Below are 18,587 nucleotides of genomic sequence, written 5' to 3' on the forward strand. Positions count from 1 at the left end.
AAGGCCCAGGTTCTGCAGCTTCTGTAGGAGAGCAGTGACACAGATGTTTACAAGCCGGTGAGGCACAAATGTGTCCTACCTTAAAATTCCTGCTGATTAATTGATTTAAATTATTTAAATTTAATTCCTCCCCGCCCCCCAAAAGAAAAGAATTCCATGTGACTGAAGCCCTGAGTAGTTGAAGCACATGGGAATAAATTCTTAGTTCAGCTGCATTGTGGAGGAGTGGGAGTATTTTGAGGGGGTTGATTTTATTTTTCTCCTTCTCACTAGCAACTCCTGATAAAGCAGTAGTCAGTACATTCAGTCACTGGGATTACTAAAGCATCTGGGTTTCTTTATGTAGGAACCAGCTTGTTGCAGGGTTTTTGCTTTGCCTGGAGTTTTTGTGGGTATATGTTAATTTGCTAAATCCCAACTATTGTAGTCTCTTGCTGCTCCTTCCCCTGAGACAAACTCTTGTCTGCCTTTCTGTGCTATGTTTCTTTTCCTGATATCTGTGCAGTATAGATTAATCTCTTTTGAAGTTACATTTTTTTGCAAGCATTGGGCGGGCAACTAAGCAAAGTGCCAAAGTGCATTGTCCATTTTATATATGCAGAGTGATTGTGCAGTCACTTGGATGTCCAAATCCGTGGGAGATGCAGGAATGGGCACACAAAGTCAAAGGCTTGCTTAGGGATAGTTGCCAGTTTCTCCCTGGCTGTAACAGGATCCTGACACAAACACCCATTTGAAATAGCTGAGGCATTAGAATGATTCTTGGCTGCACTGGCAGTTAGCTGATCTGTGTTAAATGAGCTGGTTCTCTCAGCCCAGTTCTTAGCGTATGGGTGTTCCCACCATAAAGACCACAATCAGAATCTGAACTAATTGGCACCTGGAAAGAGTGACTGAAGACTGGATGACCATAGAGAACCTGCCAGTCTTGGAGATGATCTCTGCAGAACACAATGAAGTACAGTAGCCGAGTACCAGGGAGAAGCTTCTACTACCCATCTCCATTCTTGTTATATGGCCAAATAACCTTATTCTCCAATGCCGTCACTCTGGCACCTTTAAACTGCCATGATTGCACTCAAAACATTTTTAAAGAGAGGGGAAAAGTTATAATTATATATTAGGACATGTGCATATGTTCTGAAAAAATTGCCTGATATTTTGGCTCTTTACATTTTGCACAGTATGTTCTAATGCTACATCAACAGCACAGCAAAGAATAGAAAAAGAACAAATGTCCCTGTTGGTTAGAATGGCTTCTACGCCCCCGGAGGGTATATTTTCATTGTATTGGCAATACTTGAGAACTGATGCACGTAGCTCTCCATACATAGAAATGAAAATTTGGCCCCTGGGAGTTTTGGAAGCCTTACTTACCAGTTGCTAGAAACTGGAGCCCTCCACCTGCCTCAGTGCAGTATGACTCCGAAATGATTTCTTTCTTTCTTAACCCCTCTTCGCCCCGACAAAAAACCCTGAAGGTGTTTTCTTTTTCTGTTGTTTATTTTAGAAGAAACATTAATTCTACATAAGTGGGCTCTGCTGTGCAACTTACTTTAACACTGATTCTGCCTGGGCTTAGGGCACAAATCCAAGTAAAAAATTTTCCTTTCTTTTATTATGAAATAAATACAGCAAAGAAAATCCATAGAATGACTTCAAACAAAGAAGCAGGCTTGTGTCATTAAACATATTAAATAAAGACCACATTAAACTCTGACCCTTGCCCTTGCATGCCATGGTATCGCTCTGCAAGAATAGTTGAAGGCTTCTGAGAAATTAAGTTTTTAAACCTTTTGTGTTTGATTTAAAATTGTTTAACCTTCTTTCATGCCCTGGAGTTTATGGAGAATGTGGAGATTTTTTCCCCCCACATATTGATCTTGGCTCTTTTGTGGCTCTTTAAATCAGAAGTGGCTTTGATGGAGGATCTGCTCTTTACAAATCTTCATCCTGATACTCTCCATCCTTAGCAACCTAAATTATTTTGCTAATGAGAAAAAAATGGATAATGTTCACATGGCATTTACATTGATCTTCTCCAGTTTCAAGAAGTGGCAAAGGTAATTCAGCCTCCTCTCTACCACCTACTGACAAAGGAGGAGATTTTTAACCTGTGAACTCTCGTAGTGTTTTATCACTTGCATTGGAAGAGACTGGGGACAACTGAGTGCAGGTCAGCTAAGTCCAGGCAGCTGAACTTGTCATATGCTCATGCAAGGAGCCACACAGTGGTATGGTAGAGGGGGTCGACAGTAAAGTGATGGTGGTAGGATATACACAGAAGAGTGTGAGGTTGGAGGAGAGCTACTCATTGAAACTCTCCTTTACACACAAGAGTGGTATGTCTTTCTACCTAGTCTCAGGGCATACTGTGAATGCTGGGGCCCTGCAAAGGAAGAGCTGGCACGACCCAGTTCTTAAAGTTATTAGATACCTAACTCCCATAGCTTTGAGGATCTGGGCCCATGTCCTGCTGGCGGTAAACAGGTCTATCACTTTGGTGGTGGTCGCATTCCTTGGGGAATTGGTATGTATTGTTTGTGATGTTATAGTTTCTCTGTTTCCTTTGAAAGGCTCTGCTAACATCAATGACCGCAGCATGCTGGGAAAACGTGACAGTGAAATGGCTATCATTGTACAAGACACCGAAACGGTCCCTTCAGTGATGGATGGAAAGGACTACAAAGCTGGACGATTTGCTCAGTCACTCCGCCTCCGGTGTTTTAGGTATGAGTGCTAGAAACTAATTACGGTGCATGGAAATCTCATGCTAAATTCTTGGCTGCCAGGAAGGTCTTACCCAGTAAGGTCTTTTCCCAGCAGGTTGTGGTAATTAATATTTTGTACTTGTGCAGGAAGATGCAGTCCTGCTGCCTTGCAGGGATTGCGTTCCTCATTGATTTTGAAAAGAGAGCATCTGTGCAATTGTCTGTAAAGGATATGCACTGAATTAAAGATATGAGTGGGTTTAACTCCGGGAAAATCAATGAACTTTCACCCACTTACACATGGACTGAGTATAGCCCACAGAGTTTTGTGGTTGCCTAGACTTAGGATTTCCCATGCAGTATCCCTTTCCATCCCCCGCAATGAGTGTTTGGATTACAAATCTTGGAAGTCTGTTTTTGTTAAATTTTTCCTTGACCCCTTCAGTAAGGGGAACGTACACAGAAGACAATGGAACTTTGCTAAGGAACAAATACTCCCACTGCACTGTTATCAGTTGTAGGTGGTGGTGTCTAATTTTTTTTTTTTTTTTTTTTTTGTACTGGGAATTTGTTCAGTCACAGAAGCCATCTGGCCAGCAGCACAACAATTCTCTCATTAAAACATTCCCCCGCCCCCCCCCCCCCGATTTTCCATCTGGATGGTTTTTAAACATAAAGGAGGAAATGATAAGGCAGAGCTAAGGCTGACAGATTATTCTGTGTAGGAAATAGCAGCAGACAAGAACATCTCAGTGTGCGCAGCACCATCTATTAAGTATTGAGGACATTATCTAAGGGAACCCTTTTCTTTCTTCTTCAGGATTGAGTTGCTGAGGTTTTTTTCACATTGAAGAGGGAGTGGGCCTAGTGGTTAGAGCAGGGGACTCAAACACAGGGCTCCACCACTGACAGCCTGATTTTGCAAGATGCTGAACCTCTCTTGTGAAATGTACATGCTCAGCTCCCATTGGTGGGACTGACTGGTATTCTGAACTGATGACTTCAGTCCCCTTCCATTATTACCTTCTGGAAAACCTAATGTTGATTTAGCAGAAGGCTTCTCACTCTCTGATAAACAATATCCCCACCTCTTTGGTATATGTTTGTGCAGTGCCTAGCACAATGGGGCTGGGACCTCTAAGCACTGCTGCAATGCAAATAATAATAATAAAAATAATAACATGGGTCCTTTATGAGTGTTGGCTTTTGGGTGGTTTTCTAGGGTCACTTTACTCAATAACTGCTTGTGTTGTTTTCCTCCAGAAGAAAGCTGATTACAAGGATCACATACCTGTTCATGAAAATCCTCTGGAGGGTTCTGTGTTACTTTCCAATGACATCAGTTCTTTCCCCCCCATTTTCAGGGTTGTTCTTGGTTGTTCAGCAGACCTCAATGCTGATCTCCAGGATCCAGTCTCTGACAGATTCTTCAAGGAGGTGTGGGTTTCAACAGCTGCCCGCAATGCCACTATTTTTGACAAGGTGAAGTACCTGGCTCGTTTTCTCTTTTTGCTCCCAACAGGCTCACTGTTGACGGATGTAAAGAAGAGAAGCAACATCTTGGCTTTGTGGGAGAGGGACTGGTGGGGCGGGAGGGTTCAAGCTCTAGATCTCATCACGATGGATTGAATACTGTGTAATGTCATGAAACTACACAAGCTCTGAGCAGGAAAGGGCCGCAACAGATGAAGGGTTTTCTTTTAGCCAATGGCATAACTTTTTTGACCCTTAAATACTATTGGCAGACAAGCAAGGTAGCAACTCTGATTCTCCTCACATTTATACACTGATTTTACAGAGTATTGTACAGTAACTCCTCACTTAAAGTCGTCCCGGTTAATGTTGTTTCATTGTTACGTTGCTGATCAGTTAGAGAACATGCTTGTTTAAAGTTGCGCAATGCTCCCTTATAACGTCGTTTGGCAGCCACTTGCTTTGTCCACTGCTTGCAGGAAGAGCAGCCCGTTGGAGCTAGCTGGTGGGGGCTTGGAACCAGGGTGGGCCGGCAGCCCCCCTATCAGCTCCCCGATCCCCTAAGTTCCCTGAGCAGCAGCCTCCCAGCCAGACTATCAATTGTTGGCAGTTCAGCTGTCTCTTCCCCCACTGCCATGTGCTGCTCCTGCCCTCTGCCTTGGAGCTGTTCCCCGGAGCCTCCTGCTTGCAGTGTGTGGGGGGGTGCTAATGTCAGGGTGTCCCCCTCTGCTCCTGAACCCCACTTACCCCATTTCCATAGAGTGGGGGCCGGGGGACGACACGACACGGAGGGAACTTCCTGGCAGCAGCTTCTGTCTCTACTTGCGGATCTACTTAAAAAGGCAGTGTACTTAGAGTGGGGTCAGTGTACTTAAAGGGGCAATGCATATCTCTCTGTCTCTCTCACACAGGGGGTGTGTCTTTGTCTGCCATGCTGTCTCCCCTCCCTCCATTCGTGCTGCCTTGTAGGGTGTGAGGCTACATTAACGACAATGGGTTAACCCTTGAGGGCTCAGCTGATTGCTAGTTCATCATTTAGCAGTAAGGCATTCCCTGGGAAATATCTAACCCTCTGACTTCATCACCTCAATCAAGCTTCACAATCATCATTGCTGTGCACCAGTATTAAATTGTTTGTTTAAAACTTATACTCTGTGTGTGTGTGTGTATATAATATAGCCTTTTGTCTGGTGAAAAAAATTTCCCTGGAACCTAACCCCGCCTGTTTACATTAATTCTTATGTGGAAATTGGATTCGCTTAACATTGTTTCGCTTAAAATCACATTTTTCAGGAACATAACTACAACACTAAGTGAGGAGTTACTGTAGTTCCAGTTTCTGGAGCTCTTGTTTTACATCAGTATGTGTTAGGAGAGAATCAGGCCCTGCAGGAAAGAATCTTCTATTTGGCCGTATGCAAAGCAAGGCTCACTGATCAAGCAAACTAGCTATTGCTAATTTTGGATAATCTCTTGTAGGGAGATTGATGTACAGATTTTCTCATACAGGTGTGTGTACAAATTGTTAAGCTCCCCAGGCTCCATTAACCAATTCACTTCAATATATATGAAGGTGTTTACAGTAGCGTCAGTTTGCGCTATGGATGGCATGTAGTGATATTTTCCTGTATGCTTATGTACCACCTCCTCTTTCCATTTCAAATCAGGTGTTTCGATGCCTTCCCAGTGATGAGGTGACTAATTTAGCCCAGCTGCGTGACTTCATCGCCAAGTCAAAATTGGTAACCCAAGATGCTGCAAAAGCAGCAGAAGAATTAAAGAAGATTCATGGATTTCTAGTGCAATTCCCCTTTCGTTTCCTGGATGAAGAAAACTTGCTGCCTTCTGTTGGAACAAAAGAATCCATGGTTCCCATGGAAGTTTGGACTTAGGGTGATATAGACGGCTTTAGAATTTAAAGTCTGGCTCCTTGGAGACAAGTTTGCATACCTGATGATTTCAGGAAGCTTTGTATTGCCAAGGTAGCCACCGAAAGGTCTCCATCAAACTAATGTGCCTTTCTTAAGGATTTTGGTGGAACAGCTTCAGACAAAATGACTGTTATGGGGAGGGAAAGAAAATTTGGCACTTATGATCAGTGACAAGCTATATTAATTGAAAGGACAGTACTTCTTTACAGACATATTCTAAGCACCTTAAAGATGCAGGCCACCCCTATGAAGGGAGAGAAATCATCATGTATATTACTACTACCAGCATGATCACACGTGTATAGTGATTGTGATACCCAGGGGTTGTAGGCTGTTTGTGCTTTCTAAATCTTTGTGTGCTCACAGTTATTACCTAGCTGGAGTTACCCTCTTCATCATCTCTATTTTGTATTCCCTCAAGTATTCTCCCACTGCTTACCCCTCCATAATGGTTGGGAAATGTTGCCTGAGGCCAACTCAGATGTTCCTATGATCATTGTCTATCGCGCTTAGCTGTTACATTGCATATACGGCAAAGGGCTAACTCTCTTATGTCAAAAGAAAAGGATTATTTGTGGCACCTTAGAGACTAACAAATTTATTTGAGTATGCATCCGATGAAGCGAGCTGTACTCATGAAAGCTTATGCTCAAATAAATTTGTTCGTCTCTTAAGGTGCCACAAGTCCTCCTTTTCTTTTTGAGGATACAGACTAACACGGCTGCTACTCAGAACTCTTACGTCAAAATCAGTGGTGCTGACTCTTCTCCTGGCCCCAGGGGAAAACATTGTTTTTTTTACTACAACTACAGCAATCAACATTCCTCATGCACAGCATGACACTGTAGGTCTCAGTGATGGGCAATCCCTAATGGAGATTGAGGTGATAGGAATCTCTTGAATTCTGTTTTTTCAGGGTTTGCAGAACTTGTTTGAGTTCAGCTACCCTTTTTCTTATTATCTAAACTATAATTTTTTCCCCAAGGGAGAATCAACTTTTTAACCCTACATTTTTCTAGCTAAAGGAAAGCCTGCTGCTATGTATTAGGGAGAAGAGAACCCCAAAAGCTAGGCTAGCAAAACTGGGTCCTCTGTTTTGGATCACAGTGCTGTGTGTATACACTGCCTTAAATACTCCCCTGTGTTCTTTTCCACTGTTTCACTTGTAAGGAACAAGAACCCAGTAACAGTTGAGTAAGAATTGAAATTTTGAGCTGACGATGTTCAAGGTTGATCAAAGTCACTCTACCGAGTTCGATCACGCTCCAGAGGCTAGTAGGGAGATAGCACTGAACTAGTCTCTGTGACCAGCTCCAGTAACTGAAAGACTTGGTTTTGAACAGTCTCTGCAATGCAGAAGTGTGACTCCAGGTCATCCCAAGGATTGATAAACTCACTCAACATGGTAAATCTTTTTGCTTTCCATTTACTAATACGAGCAGCACAGTTAATAAGAAACTCATAACAATGGGTTCCTGTCTAGATAGAGGGAGAAGCTGAAACTCCCATCTCTGAATGCAGAATGTTAACTGATTCAGTGGGAGTGCCATTCACTAAGCAAGGGCCAAATGTGGCCCTTAATCTGTGGTCCAGTAAAAGCCTTCACCATACCTTATCCATAAGGCTTACAAACTTTTATTGCTATGTTTTTCTTTGCTAAAAAATTCCAATGATTCCAAGTAAATTTGTCCTTTAAAAAAAAAAAGACGTTTGACAAGCTTCCAATGTGCTTAACGTTCATTAGTTTATCAAAAAACTCATGACACCCTTTTGAAAGATATGCCCAAAACACAGTTGGCACATATCTTACAGTTAAGCTGATTGGTCTGTATATTTTAAGAAAAGTAATTAGGCATAGAGTCATTTTCCAATGCTACATCACGTTAATAAGTAACAAACACTAACATTCCTCAAGGGCAGCCCAAGTCCTAGCTAGTTGCTATGTTTTGTGTTGCTTCATGCTCATATTTGATAGATGCAGTTAGTGATATGGACAGGAGTCACAGCCATCCCTGAGCCTTGGTGAACCAGTGGTCTATTTAATCTGTCAGTAGTGCATGCACAACTGCAGTGTGTTTATCGGTACTGTGATTCTGTGTAGTGCACTGCAGATAACTAGGTTCCCTCAAGATTTGTTGGGCATTGTTGTTTAGAATCATATTTGTTGTTTAAAATGAGACACAGGGCTTACCTGCCAGCTCCTGTGCTAGAGAAATATGCTATCAGGCAACCACTGCAAAGCCAGGCAACTAAAACATCAAAATACTTTTGCTTTTAACACTAGCCCAAGGCTTTTAATTTCACGCTAAAAACTGTTGGCCATTTTTAGTTTGAACAAAACTGCTAATATGAAATGATGATAGCCTGCCACATATTACCATTAAACCACACAAGTATAGATTCATAGTGGAAAGAGGCCCAAACCAGAACAGAATATTCATTCACACCAGATCTACAACCAAACCTAAAGAAGCATATAATGCTCCTATCATCTATCTGTCTAGATGCTCATATGGCTCCTATCACAATAGTACCTGAGCATCTCATGATCATCATTGAATCCTTACAGAACCTCTTTGAAGTGGTATTGAAACTTTGTGGCTTCATAGGTAACGTGACCCAGCTTCTTGTACCCCAGGTTGTCTTTCCAAAACTGCAATGCAACTGACATGCAAAACCCAAACCATTTGCCCATTTCAGATGATGTTAGGGGTCTGATGTCGACCCATACAGCCCAGGAATTTTGAATTAGTATTGAAACACCATTCTTAATCCACCCCCTTTGTACCATACATTGGTTTTGTAGCATTTGCGGCATATAAAATACTTCATAACTTGAAGATCTTGACACCAGCTGAAAACAGAGGGTGGATTCACCCTTGTGCATAGAGTTAGCACAGGATCTATGCAGCACTTTAAATAAGGCTTAAATAGAATTAAAGTAACTTATAGGCATTGTGTTGGCTCTCTGCACAGGAGTGAATTCCACTCAATGTGAAAGGATAGGTTAAGAAATTCTTTATTTTGAATTTCCCTGATTTTGTTGGATGCCAGACTCTTGACATTAACTGAACACCTTTATTTTATTTTCCTTTATGGATGGAGGGAAAAGAAAGAAATATTAAGAAGAAGAAGAAAGCCAAGACAAAACTTTGCCATTCCTCATACTTTGGGGAATTGATGCATCTTGAAATTCAGTATTTTTAAATGGAGTCATTCAAATGTTGCCAGATTTCTGGAATCCTCTTACACTTGTAGGCCCCAACTCTGCAAGCTGCTCAGTATGGATGGACACCTACGTCCATGAATAGTTCCACTGACTTCAGTGAAGCTTCACACTACGAGGCCAGGGTTCACACATGCAGAACAACTTTCAGTATCAAGGTACATTACAGTACACAGGCTTACAAGTATTCACAAGAGGAAGTATTCTGCTCTGTAGAATTTACAGTGCAGTATGTGCCCTCACATCATTCTTCATGCATATTCACAGCAGTTGGTGTCTTTTGTGAATGTCTGTTAATTAGACTTTTCTTTCACATGCTATGAAGCCACAGCAGGGGTGATGTTTAACACCTGGTCTCTGCACATAAACAGTCACCACTCTTTAATTCTTAATACCCTGGCGGTTTTACTTTTACTTTGACTATCCAAAGCAAATCATGGCATAATCATTTGCAAATATACGGTACTGTAAGCAGTGATGCTGTTTTTAGTGATAGTAGTTCCTGAAATATGTGAACTGTTTTTGTGGCTTTTATTTTTAAAAGATGGTAAGAAAAGAGGAAAAAATCTCTTCCAGACTCAGATTTTATATTTCATGATTCAACCTGGATGGAAGATTTATGGTGGATATTCCTAAACAGGTGCCAGTACGAGAATTCAACATCACTTCTTACCATGTCCGTATATATTTTTAAATAACGGGATATTTTAATATATGTTTTGTTGTATAGATGCAGGATTGGACTTACATTTTAGCATAGAAAATTATGCATTGTAAAAAACCCATGAAAATAAGATTTCATAATCTAAGCACTTCATTATTAAAATAATGTATACCAAAAAAGCCACCCATTGCTATCCAGGAGATCCCAGGCCTTTGGCTCAGCTTCTGGGCTTGTACTCCACAAATCAGCTGATGCTGAGAGTGCTCAAGGGCAGCACACTTAAGGTATGTCTACCTACACTGCAGCTGGGAGCAAACCTCCTAGCCCTGCATACAGACTCATGCTAGTGGGTTCAAGCTAAGCTGTGGACGTTGCAGCTCAGGATGAAGATTGGGTCCTCAAGTCCCCCAAGGCTTGACAGCCCATGCCACAAAGTTCATGCTGCTATTTTTAGCATGCTAGCTCGAGCCCTGCTAGCATGAGTCTGTCTACCCAGGTTGGGAGGCTAGTTTGTAGCTGCAACATCGACAAACCCCAAAGGTCTGATCCTGTTTTCAATGAAAGAGGCTTGCCGTCGGCTGACATGACAACAGGATCAGTCCCAAGGGAAGGAAGTGCCTTTTGTCACTCAGCGTCCTCTCTGGCCTTTTTGCAAGCAGCACAGACAGACTTGGAAGGGAGTCCAGCAACATTTTAGCTTAAGCCAGGTCTACACGAAAAACTTTTGCCCATACAATAGTGTTGATTAGGGGTGTGATTTTTTTTTAATGACCTTTTTATACCAGCAAAAGCCCCAGTGTAGATGCTGGTAAACCGGAAAAAGCATATTTTTTGCCGGTAGATGCTGTGCCTACGCTAGGAGAGTGTGTTAGTTTAGCTATACAGGCATAGCTATGCCAGCAAACCTTCTCTCGTGTCGACTCAACCTCAGAAGCAAGGCGGCCAGGGAAGCAAGATGAAATGTCAGAGCAATTAGAAATGTGAGGGATTCATAAGCTATAACAGGAATTTGGATAAGCTCCTGGGACTTATCCCAGAAGCGTTGCTGGGGAATGGCCCCAGCGAAGGTGGTGAGAGTTTTGGTGGGGACTGGCACCGGAGAAGGATCAATATATCTGTACATTTCCTTTGTCATAGTAGAATCCAGGCATATTTTTAAAATTAACTTCACGTTTTAGAACCCGAGCTTACAGCCATTCTGTCCCATTGCCTTCAGTGGCAGTTTTGCTTAAGTGAAGACTGCACAACTTGCCCTCTTTGATATTATTTTAATGTGTTCTTCTACTCAAATTATGTGATTATCTGCCTTAAAAGGAGACCTACATTTTTACAGGTGTTTGTACAGTTATTACACTGTGCGTTTTATTTAAAAGTCAAGCCGAGGCAGTTTTGGGACAAATGAAAAAAAGTTGGTATGACCCTTTACAGTGTAAAGTTTACACGACTGCTTTTATTTTATTTTTGGATTTTTTTCCACAACTTAGGGCCAGCTCCTCTGTTGGTGTGAATTAACATAGCTCCATTGACCTCAGTGAAGTTCCACCATTTCAAAATCAGCAGAGAATTTGGCCCAGAGTGCCTCCTGACCTCTGATATGAGCAAAGCAAGAGCCTGCACAGTGCCATCTTAGATGTGCAATAGGATGAGGCCGGGCATCTGCCATACTAGCCGCAGGGCTCTTCTCACCCATGCTGAGCCCCACCGAAATCCAGACCCTTGCCGAATCAGGGTGTTAGTTGGGAGTGTTCCTCCATTGCAGAGAATGTAAAACTAGTGTGTAAATTAGATATAATTAGGCCCACAGACTGTAAATCTAAAACTGAATGCAACAGTACTTTTTTTTTTTTGGCCTTCTTTTCTTTTTTTCTTTTCAAGCACTTGTGACCCGTTCATTTTTAACCTACCAGTGCAGTTTCATAAAATAACATAGATATTGTGAGTAAGTCGTATTTATCTGGCTCTATCCTGATATCCAGGAAGTGAGAGTGTTTTTAAATTCACGGGTCAAGAAATGTACAAGTTTCCGCTAACTAAACTAATTGATAAAACTAGAGCTTCCAAAATATTTGTACTTCAGATGTACAAGGGTTGACATGATTCCAACTTGCTGTACTTCTCCGCTTTAGATGGATAAAATTGTGAACAGAGTGAATGCTCCTTCTGTGAAGGGTTTTGAATTGACAGTTTTGTGTCCCTGTTTCTGCTAATGGCTGCTTCCTTCCCTATCTATTATTGTATTTGGTAAACAGATATGTATTAAGTGACTAAAATATAACTAAATATAACGTATCAGAAACGTTTGGGTGATGACTTTTCATTTTAAATTGCTTTTGGAATGATGATCATTTTGCAAGCCGTGGACCTAATTCTGCTCTTGCACCAAATGAAGAAAACTTCCTCAGCAATCAGTGAAACTCCATAGCAATGTAATGGCAAAGCAGACTCGGTGAAAAAAATCATTAAAAATGCAGCCCAAGATAAAGTTACCATTGGGACAAGGAGATTGCTAACTTGTCTGTAGTCAATGAAAATCAATATATTTTAAAGGAACATTGCTACAAGAACCCTGAGTTCTAGAACCAGGGTCTGTAGGGCTCCCGGCAGGTGCTACATCCTTGTTGCAACCAGGGACTCAGTCAGGGCTGTAACCAACAGTACTGCAGGAAGTCCCATCCTAAGAGGCATGAATGGCAGCCCTCTGCAATTCCCTGATTGGCTGGCACTCCCTATATAAACCAGGAAGCCATTTCTGGGAGTTGTTTGATTAAAGTAGATCTTTGGTGTGTGCTTCTGCTCTAGATCCTGCCTCACCTCTCCTTGCTGTGACTCACCTTGACCCTGGCTCTTAGGCTCAGCTCCTGACCCTGATCTTGGTTTACTGACTTTGGCTTAGGACCATTACTGACTCCCCACGCTGACCCAGCCTCACCCTGATTCTCATTCCATGCTCTCAGTTGGATAATGGACTCTGACTTTGCAGTTTGATCTGCTCTGGCCCTGAACTGATCTCTGACCTTGGGTCTGAAACCGAGCAGCTCACTTTGTGCCCACAAACTGCCCATGACCTGGCCCTGACAACTGCACTCAAATCAGGCCCCAAATTTAGATTTTATGAATACAAGCTTTGTCATGCAGTAGAAATGTTTCTATAGAAGTCAGTGTTTCTCAACGGGTGGGTCCCATCCTTTAGGAGGTCACAAAAGGCAATTGCCCGTTGTGATGCATTGAAAATTTTATTACCATCTAAAGCCAAGAAAATCTTGCTCCCCTCATACCCTCCCTCATCAAGGTCAAGTGTTCTTTGTCAACCTCTCAAAATACACACCAATGAATTATATAAACTGATCATTGTTATTATGGATTGTCATAAATATAAAGGGAAGGGTAACAACTTTATGTATGCAGTACATAAAATCCCTCCTGGCCAGAGGTACAGAATCACTTACCTGTAAGGGGTTAATCAGTTCAATTAACCTAGTTGGCACCTGACCAGAAGGACCAATGGGGAAAGAAGATACTTTCAAATCTGGGGTGGGGGAGGTTTTGTTTCTGCTGTCTTTGTTTGTTCCCTCTCAGGACAGAGAGAGAGAGACCAAGCAGGTAAACCAGCTCCTACAAAGATACTTGAAATAATACATCTAAAATTACAGAAATTGTAAGTAAAGGCAAGGAAATGTGTTAGAGTATCTTTTGTTTTAGCTTGTGAATTTTAAGAGGGAGGTTTATTTCTGTTTTTGTAACTTTGAAGTTGAGCCTAGAGGGGAATCCTCTGTGTTTTAAATCTTTTTATTACCCTGTAAAATTATCTTCCATCCTGGTTTTACAGAGGTGCTTCTTTTACTTTTTTCTTTATAATAAAGTTCTTCTTTTAAGAACCTGATTGATTATCTTTAGGAAACTAAAAATCAAAGGGTCTGGTCTGTACTTTTAGTAAAGGCAATTGGTTGGTATATTATTCTCAAGCCTCCCCAGGAAAGGGGGTGAAGAAGTTTGGGTGGATATTTTGGGGAAATAGGAACTCCAAGTGGTCCTTTTTTGTGAATCTTTGTCTAAATCACTTGGTGGAGGCAGCAATATAGGACAAGGAAAGGATTTGTGCCTTGGGGAAGTTTTTAACCTAAGCTGGTAGAAATAAGCTTAGGGGGGTCTTTCATGTGGGGCCCCACATCTGTACCCCAGAGTTCAGAGTGGGAAGGGAACCCTGACATGGATACAATTTTTTACTCTCATTTTTATAATAAAATAAATGTAAAGGGATTGTGAAAAATTTTGACTTTGAATAAGGGGTGGCCAACCTGAAATGTTTCAGAAACACTGGTTTAAGGTAGCCAATGGAAATATTTTTTTAAAACTGTCCTATGGTGGGTGCACCCCAAACATTTTAGTCCCGAGAACCTGAAAGTGAAACTTACTATGGGACAGTCAATATAGCCTAGTGAATAAGGCATTGGATTGTGACTTTGAAGACCTAGATTATAGTCCCAGCTGTTCTACTTGCCTGCTGGTTGACCTTGGCCAGGTCACTTCACCTCCTTGTGCCTCAGTTTCCCCATCTGTAAAATGGGGATAATAGTAGTAATCTCCTTTGTAAAGCACATTGAGCACTACTGATGAAAAGCCCTGCATAAGAGCAAGGTATTATTATTATACACAAAAGTGAAGCTGACTTCACTGAGGTTGCTTTGTCCAAGCTGAGAGAAACAGCAAAAGTAAAACAACACTGAGAAAATTTGACTTTTATTTTAATAATCCAAAGGTACATCTGCAAGGAAATTTGTCTGTTTCTAACATGGCTCTTAAATTGTCACTGTCCATTTTAAAGTTGAATAAAGGAAGTTCTGAGCTGAGAGAGAAAGGAGCAGCCTATTGCTGACCTCCATGAACAAAGCAGCCATAGAATATTCAAACTCTTTTGCAAAAACAGAAGCATGCTAATTCTCTGTTTCTTATGCTTTACTCGCCCTTCCAGTGCCCCAAGGTTATCACTGACTTCAAACCTTTCCAATACAATCTGTTCCCTGGATAGACACAATAAACCAAGATAAGGCAGCAAGGAGTTTCAATGAGTCAGGATGCGGCTGGGACTAAAGTAAGCAGCTCTTGATTGACACCTTAAGCCTTTTCTGCCTTGACTTCTAAATCTCACAGCTAATTATATGCTTCCTGCATCAAACTTCTATGATCTTGGAAGTGAAGATAACAGAGAAGAGCAACAGTAACACTGAGGCCTGTCAGTCACTTCTCCGTCATGGAAGTACTGGCTGGAGATGTTGCAATGATTATTATTATAATGTACTGTGGACACGCTTAAAAAGACAGCGTTTGTCTACAGCGACCATAGTTATTTCCTATTCCAAGTGCAGGCGAAATCTGTGCTATCTCAATGTGCAGTCATGTTGGTGTAGAACTAGTGTACAAGAAGAAACTGCTCAGAATAGAGAGTTATGGGCCTGACTGTCATTTACAGAAAGGCCCCTTTATACTGATGTAAAGCAGTCTCAGAGTAAAGGAGAATCAAGCCCATGGTTACTGTGCTCACATAACTGTGCATGTTGTGCGTTATTTCGTCTATGTCTGATGGTAGCCTGTCTGGTTTTTTTTAAGCCATAGTTTCTGGTTCATAATCCACAGTTTGCATACCATGCAAGGAGGAAGAGGAGAAAACTTCATAGGTGAAATCCTAGCCCTGCTGGAATCAATGGGAATTTTACCATTTTACCATTTTACTTCAACACTTGCTGGAGGATTCTCTGCTCCTTGAAGTCTTTAAACCATGATTTGAGGACTTCAATAGCTCAGACATAGGTGAGAGGTTTTTTGCAGGAGTGGTGGGTGAAATTCTGTGGCCTGCGTTGTGCAGGAGGTCAGACTAAATGATCATAATGGTCCCTTCTGACCTAAATATCTATGAATCTATGAAACATGGCTGGGATTTTACTAACCATACATAATTCAAACGAACAATTTACACAGCTGGGTATTCCTGTAACCCTCAGCCCTTGCTGAAGGAAAAGGCAGCATACATGTATTTTGAACAATAGCTGCCACCGCTGCAGTGTTTAATGGGCTGGTTCTTCTCCAGGATGATCCTCTCCAGCCATCTTTACACCGAGGGAAACCGACCGTGCAGCCAGATAATCTCCCATTTTCGGCTTCCTCCAACAGGTATTGTTCTAAAGGTAATCTGGCTCAAAACAGTGTGCCGGAAGCCTTTTCTGCCCTGGAGAGGAAGCAATAGAGGATTCTTTCTTTCTCCCCGAGGCTGTTACGAGCGTCTGCCTTCAAGGGCCATGTTGTGAGATCAGTTCTTTGGGCCTCTGCTAGTAGAACGTTGATCTATTGAAGTCTCAATAATACACAAACTTTTAAAATGGTATGTTTTTTTTGTATGCATGGAGTTACTAAGGCATTCTAGGTGTTTGGGTAGAGGAAGAAGGAAAAATTATAAGGCTTTGTGGCGACAGCTCTAAAGACTCATAGAAAATAACAAGAGGTTTCTTTTATTCCCCAAAAAATCAATCTGTTTTAGTTTCTCTGCAATTTGTGCCATCTCTTCTGATTTTCAAGTATGTCTCTGAAGCTTTGATGCAAGTTGAATGAAGGCTTTAAGAGCTTGAATCACAACAGCACGGTGAGTAAAATGCTCATTTTTTATTGGAAAAATCAAAAGTGACAGGTACAAAATTAGTTCCACTGCTTTGATTGATTACTTGGAATATTTAGCTCGGAATGATTACATCAAGAAGACCTATTAAAGTTGAAGCTGGCACATAAATTAATTTTGGAAAAATTCTTCCTTTTTTAAAGAAAAACTTTTCTGCAGTGATAAAGTGTTTATAACTAGAAACAGAGGTGAATAATCTTCTAAACAGTCAGCCTGGTGTGAATAATTAAACGTACTGTGAATTAGTATTTGAGGACAAAGGGAAAGATATTATAACACAAAGATAATGCTATTGTGGCTGCACAAGTCTCTGTTATCTTGAGATTAGCACTGGCTATGAGGAAATGGAAGAGCGGTCTAGCTAGAAATGCGGTCAACCATTGTGTAGTTTGCTACTAATGGCCTTTCTATACTGTATGTCCCTCGTGGGAAACCCTGCAAGTTTTGTGCATGTTGATGAGTCTTGAATCATAAGGAAGCTCTTATTGGTGAGGAGGCACTGTGGTTTACAGGTTTCAGAGTGGTAGCTGTGTTAGTCTGGATCAGCAAAAACGAGGAGTACTTGTGGCACCTTAGAGACTAACACATTTATTTGGACATAAGCTTTCGTGGGCTAAAACCCACTTCATCGGATGCATGGAGTGGAAAATACAGTAGGCAGAAAATATATACACAGTACGTGAAAAGATGGGAGTTGCCTTACCAAGTGAGGAGTCAGTTCTAACAAGACAAGTCAATTAAAGTGGAAGTGGGCTATTATCAACAGGAGGAAAAATCACTTTTGTAGTGGTAATCAGGGTGTCCCATTTCAAACAGTTGACAAGAAGGTGTGAGTAACAGTAGGGGGAAATAAGCATGGGGAAATTAGTTTTTAGTTTTTGTAGCGATCCATCCACTCCCAGGCTTTATTCAGGCCTAATTTGATGGTGTCCAGCTTGCTAATTAATTCCAGTTCTGCCGTTTCTCATTGGGGTCTGTTTTTGAAGTTTTGTTGTTGAAGAATTGCCACTTTTAAGTCTGTTACTGAAGTCAAAGTTCAGGGAGATTGAAGTGTTCTCCTACTGGTTTTTGAATGTTATAATTCTTGACGTCTGATTTGTGTCCATTTATTCTTTTGCATAGAGACTGTCCAGTTTGGCCAATGTACATGGCAGAGGGGCATTGCTGGCACATGATGGAATATATCACATTGGTAGATGTGCAGGTGAACAAGCCTGTCATAAATATAAAGGGAAGGGTAACCACCTTTCTGTATACAGAACTATAAAATCCATCCTGGCCAGAGGCAAAACCCTTTCACCTGTAAAGGGTTAAGAAGCTGGGATAACCTCGCTGGCACCTGACCAAAATGACCAATGAGGAGACAAGTAACTTTCAAAGCTGGAGGGGGGGAAAACAAAAAGTCTGTCTGTGTGATGCTTTTGCCGGGACCAGGTCAGGAATGCTCTTCAGAACTTCTGTTAAATTAGTAAGTAATCTAGCTAGAAATGCATTAGATTTCCTTTTGTTTAAATGGCTGGTAAATAAGCTGTGCTGAATGGAATGTATATTCCTGTTTTTGTGTCTTTTTGTAACTTAAGGTATTGCCGAGAGGGATTCTCTATGTTTTGAATCTGATTACCCTGTAAGGTATTTACCATCCTGATTTTACAGAGGTGATTCTTTTACTTTTTCTTTAATTAAAATTCTTCTTTTAAGATCCTGATTGCTTTTTTATTGTTCTTAAGATCCAAGGGTTTGGGTCTGTGTTCACCTATGCAAATTGGTGAGGACTTTTATCAAGCCTTTGCCAGGAAAGGGGGTGTAGGGCTTGGGGGGGATATTTTGTGGGGAAGACGTCTCCAAGTGGGCTCTTTCCCTGTTCTTTATTTAACACGCTTGGTGGTGGCAGCATAGGGTTCAAGGACAAGGCAAAGTT

General features: G+C 41.5%; 1 protein-coding gene across 1 annotated transcript in view; it reads left to right on the forward strand.

Annotated features, from left to right (window-relative positions):
• Positions 1–12,280, forward strand: part of PLD1 (phospholipase D1) — a 105,041-nt gene extending 92,761 nt beyond the window's left edge. The window contains exons 25-27 of the mRNA XM_077826737.1: positions 2,577–2,730; positions 4,076–4,193; positions 5,852–12,280. Of these exons, the coding sequence (XP_077682863.1) occupies positions 2,577–2,730; positions 4,076–4,193; positions 5,852–6,076 (497 nt within the window). The 3' untranslated portion in view covers positions 6,077–12,280. The remainder of the gene's footprint in view (positions 1–2,576; positions 2,731–4,075; positions 4,194–5,851) is intronic.
• The last annotated feature ends 6,307 nt before the right edge of the window (positions 12,281–18,587 follow it).

Source organism: Eretmochelys imbricata, chromosome 9 (genome assembly GCF_965152235.1).
Source record: "Eretmochelys imbricata isolate rEreImb1 chromosome 9, rEreImb1.hap1, whole genome shotgun sequence".
NCBI lineage: Eukaryota > Metazoa > Chordata > Testudines > Cheloniidae > Eretmochelys > Eretmochelys imbricata.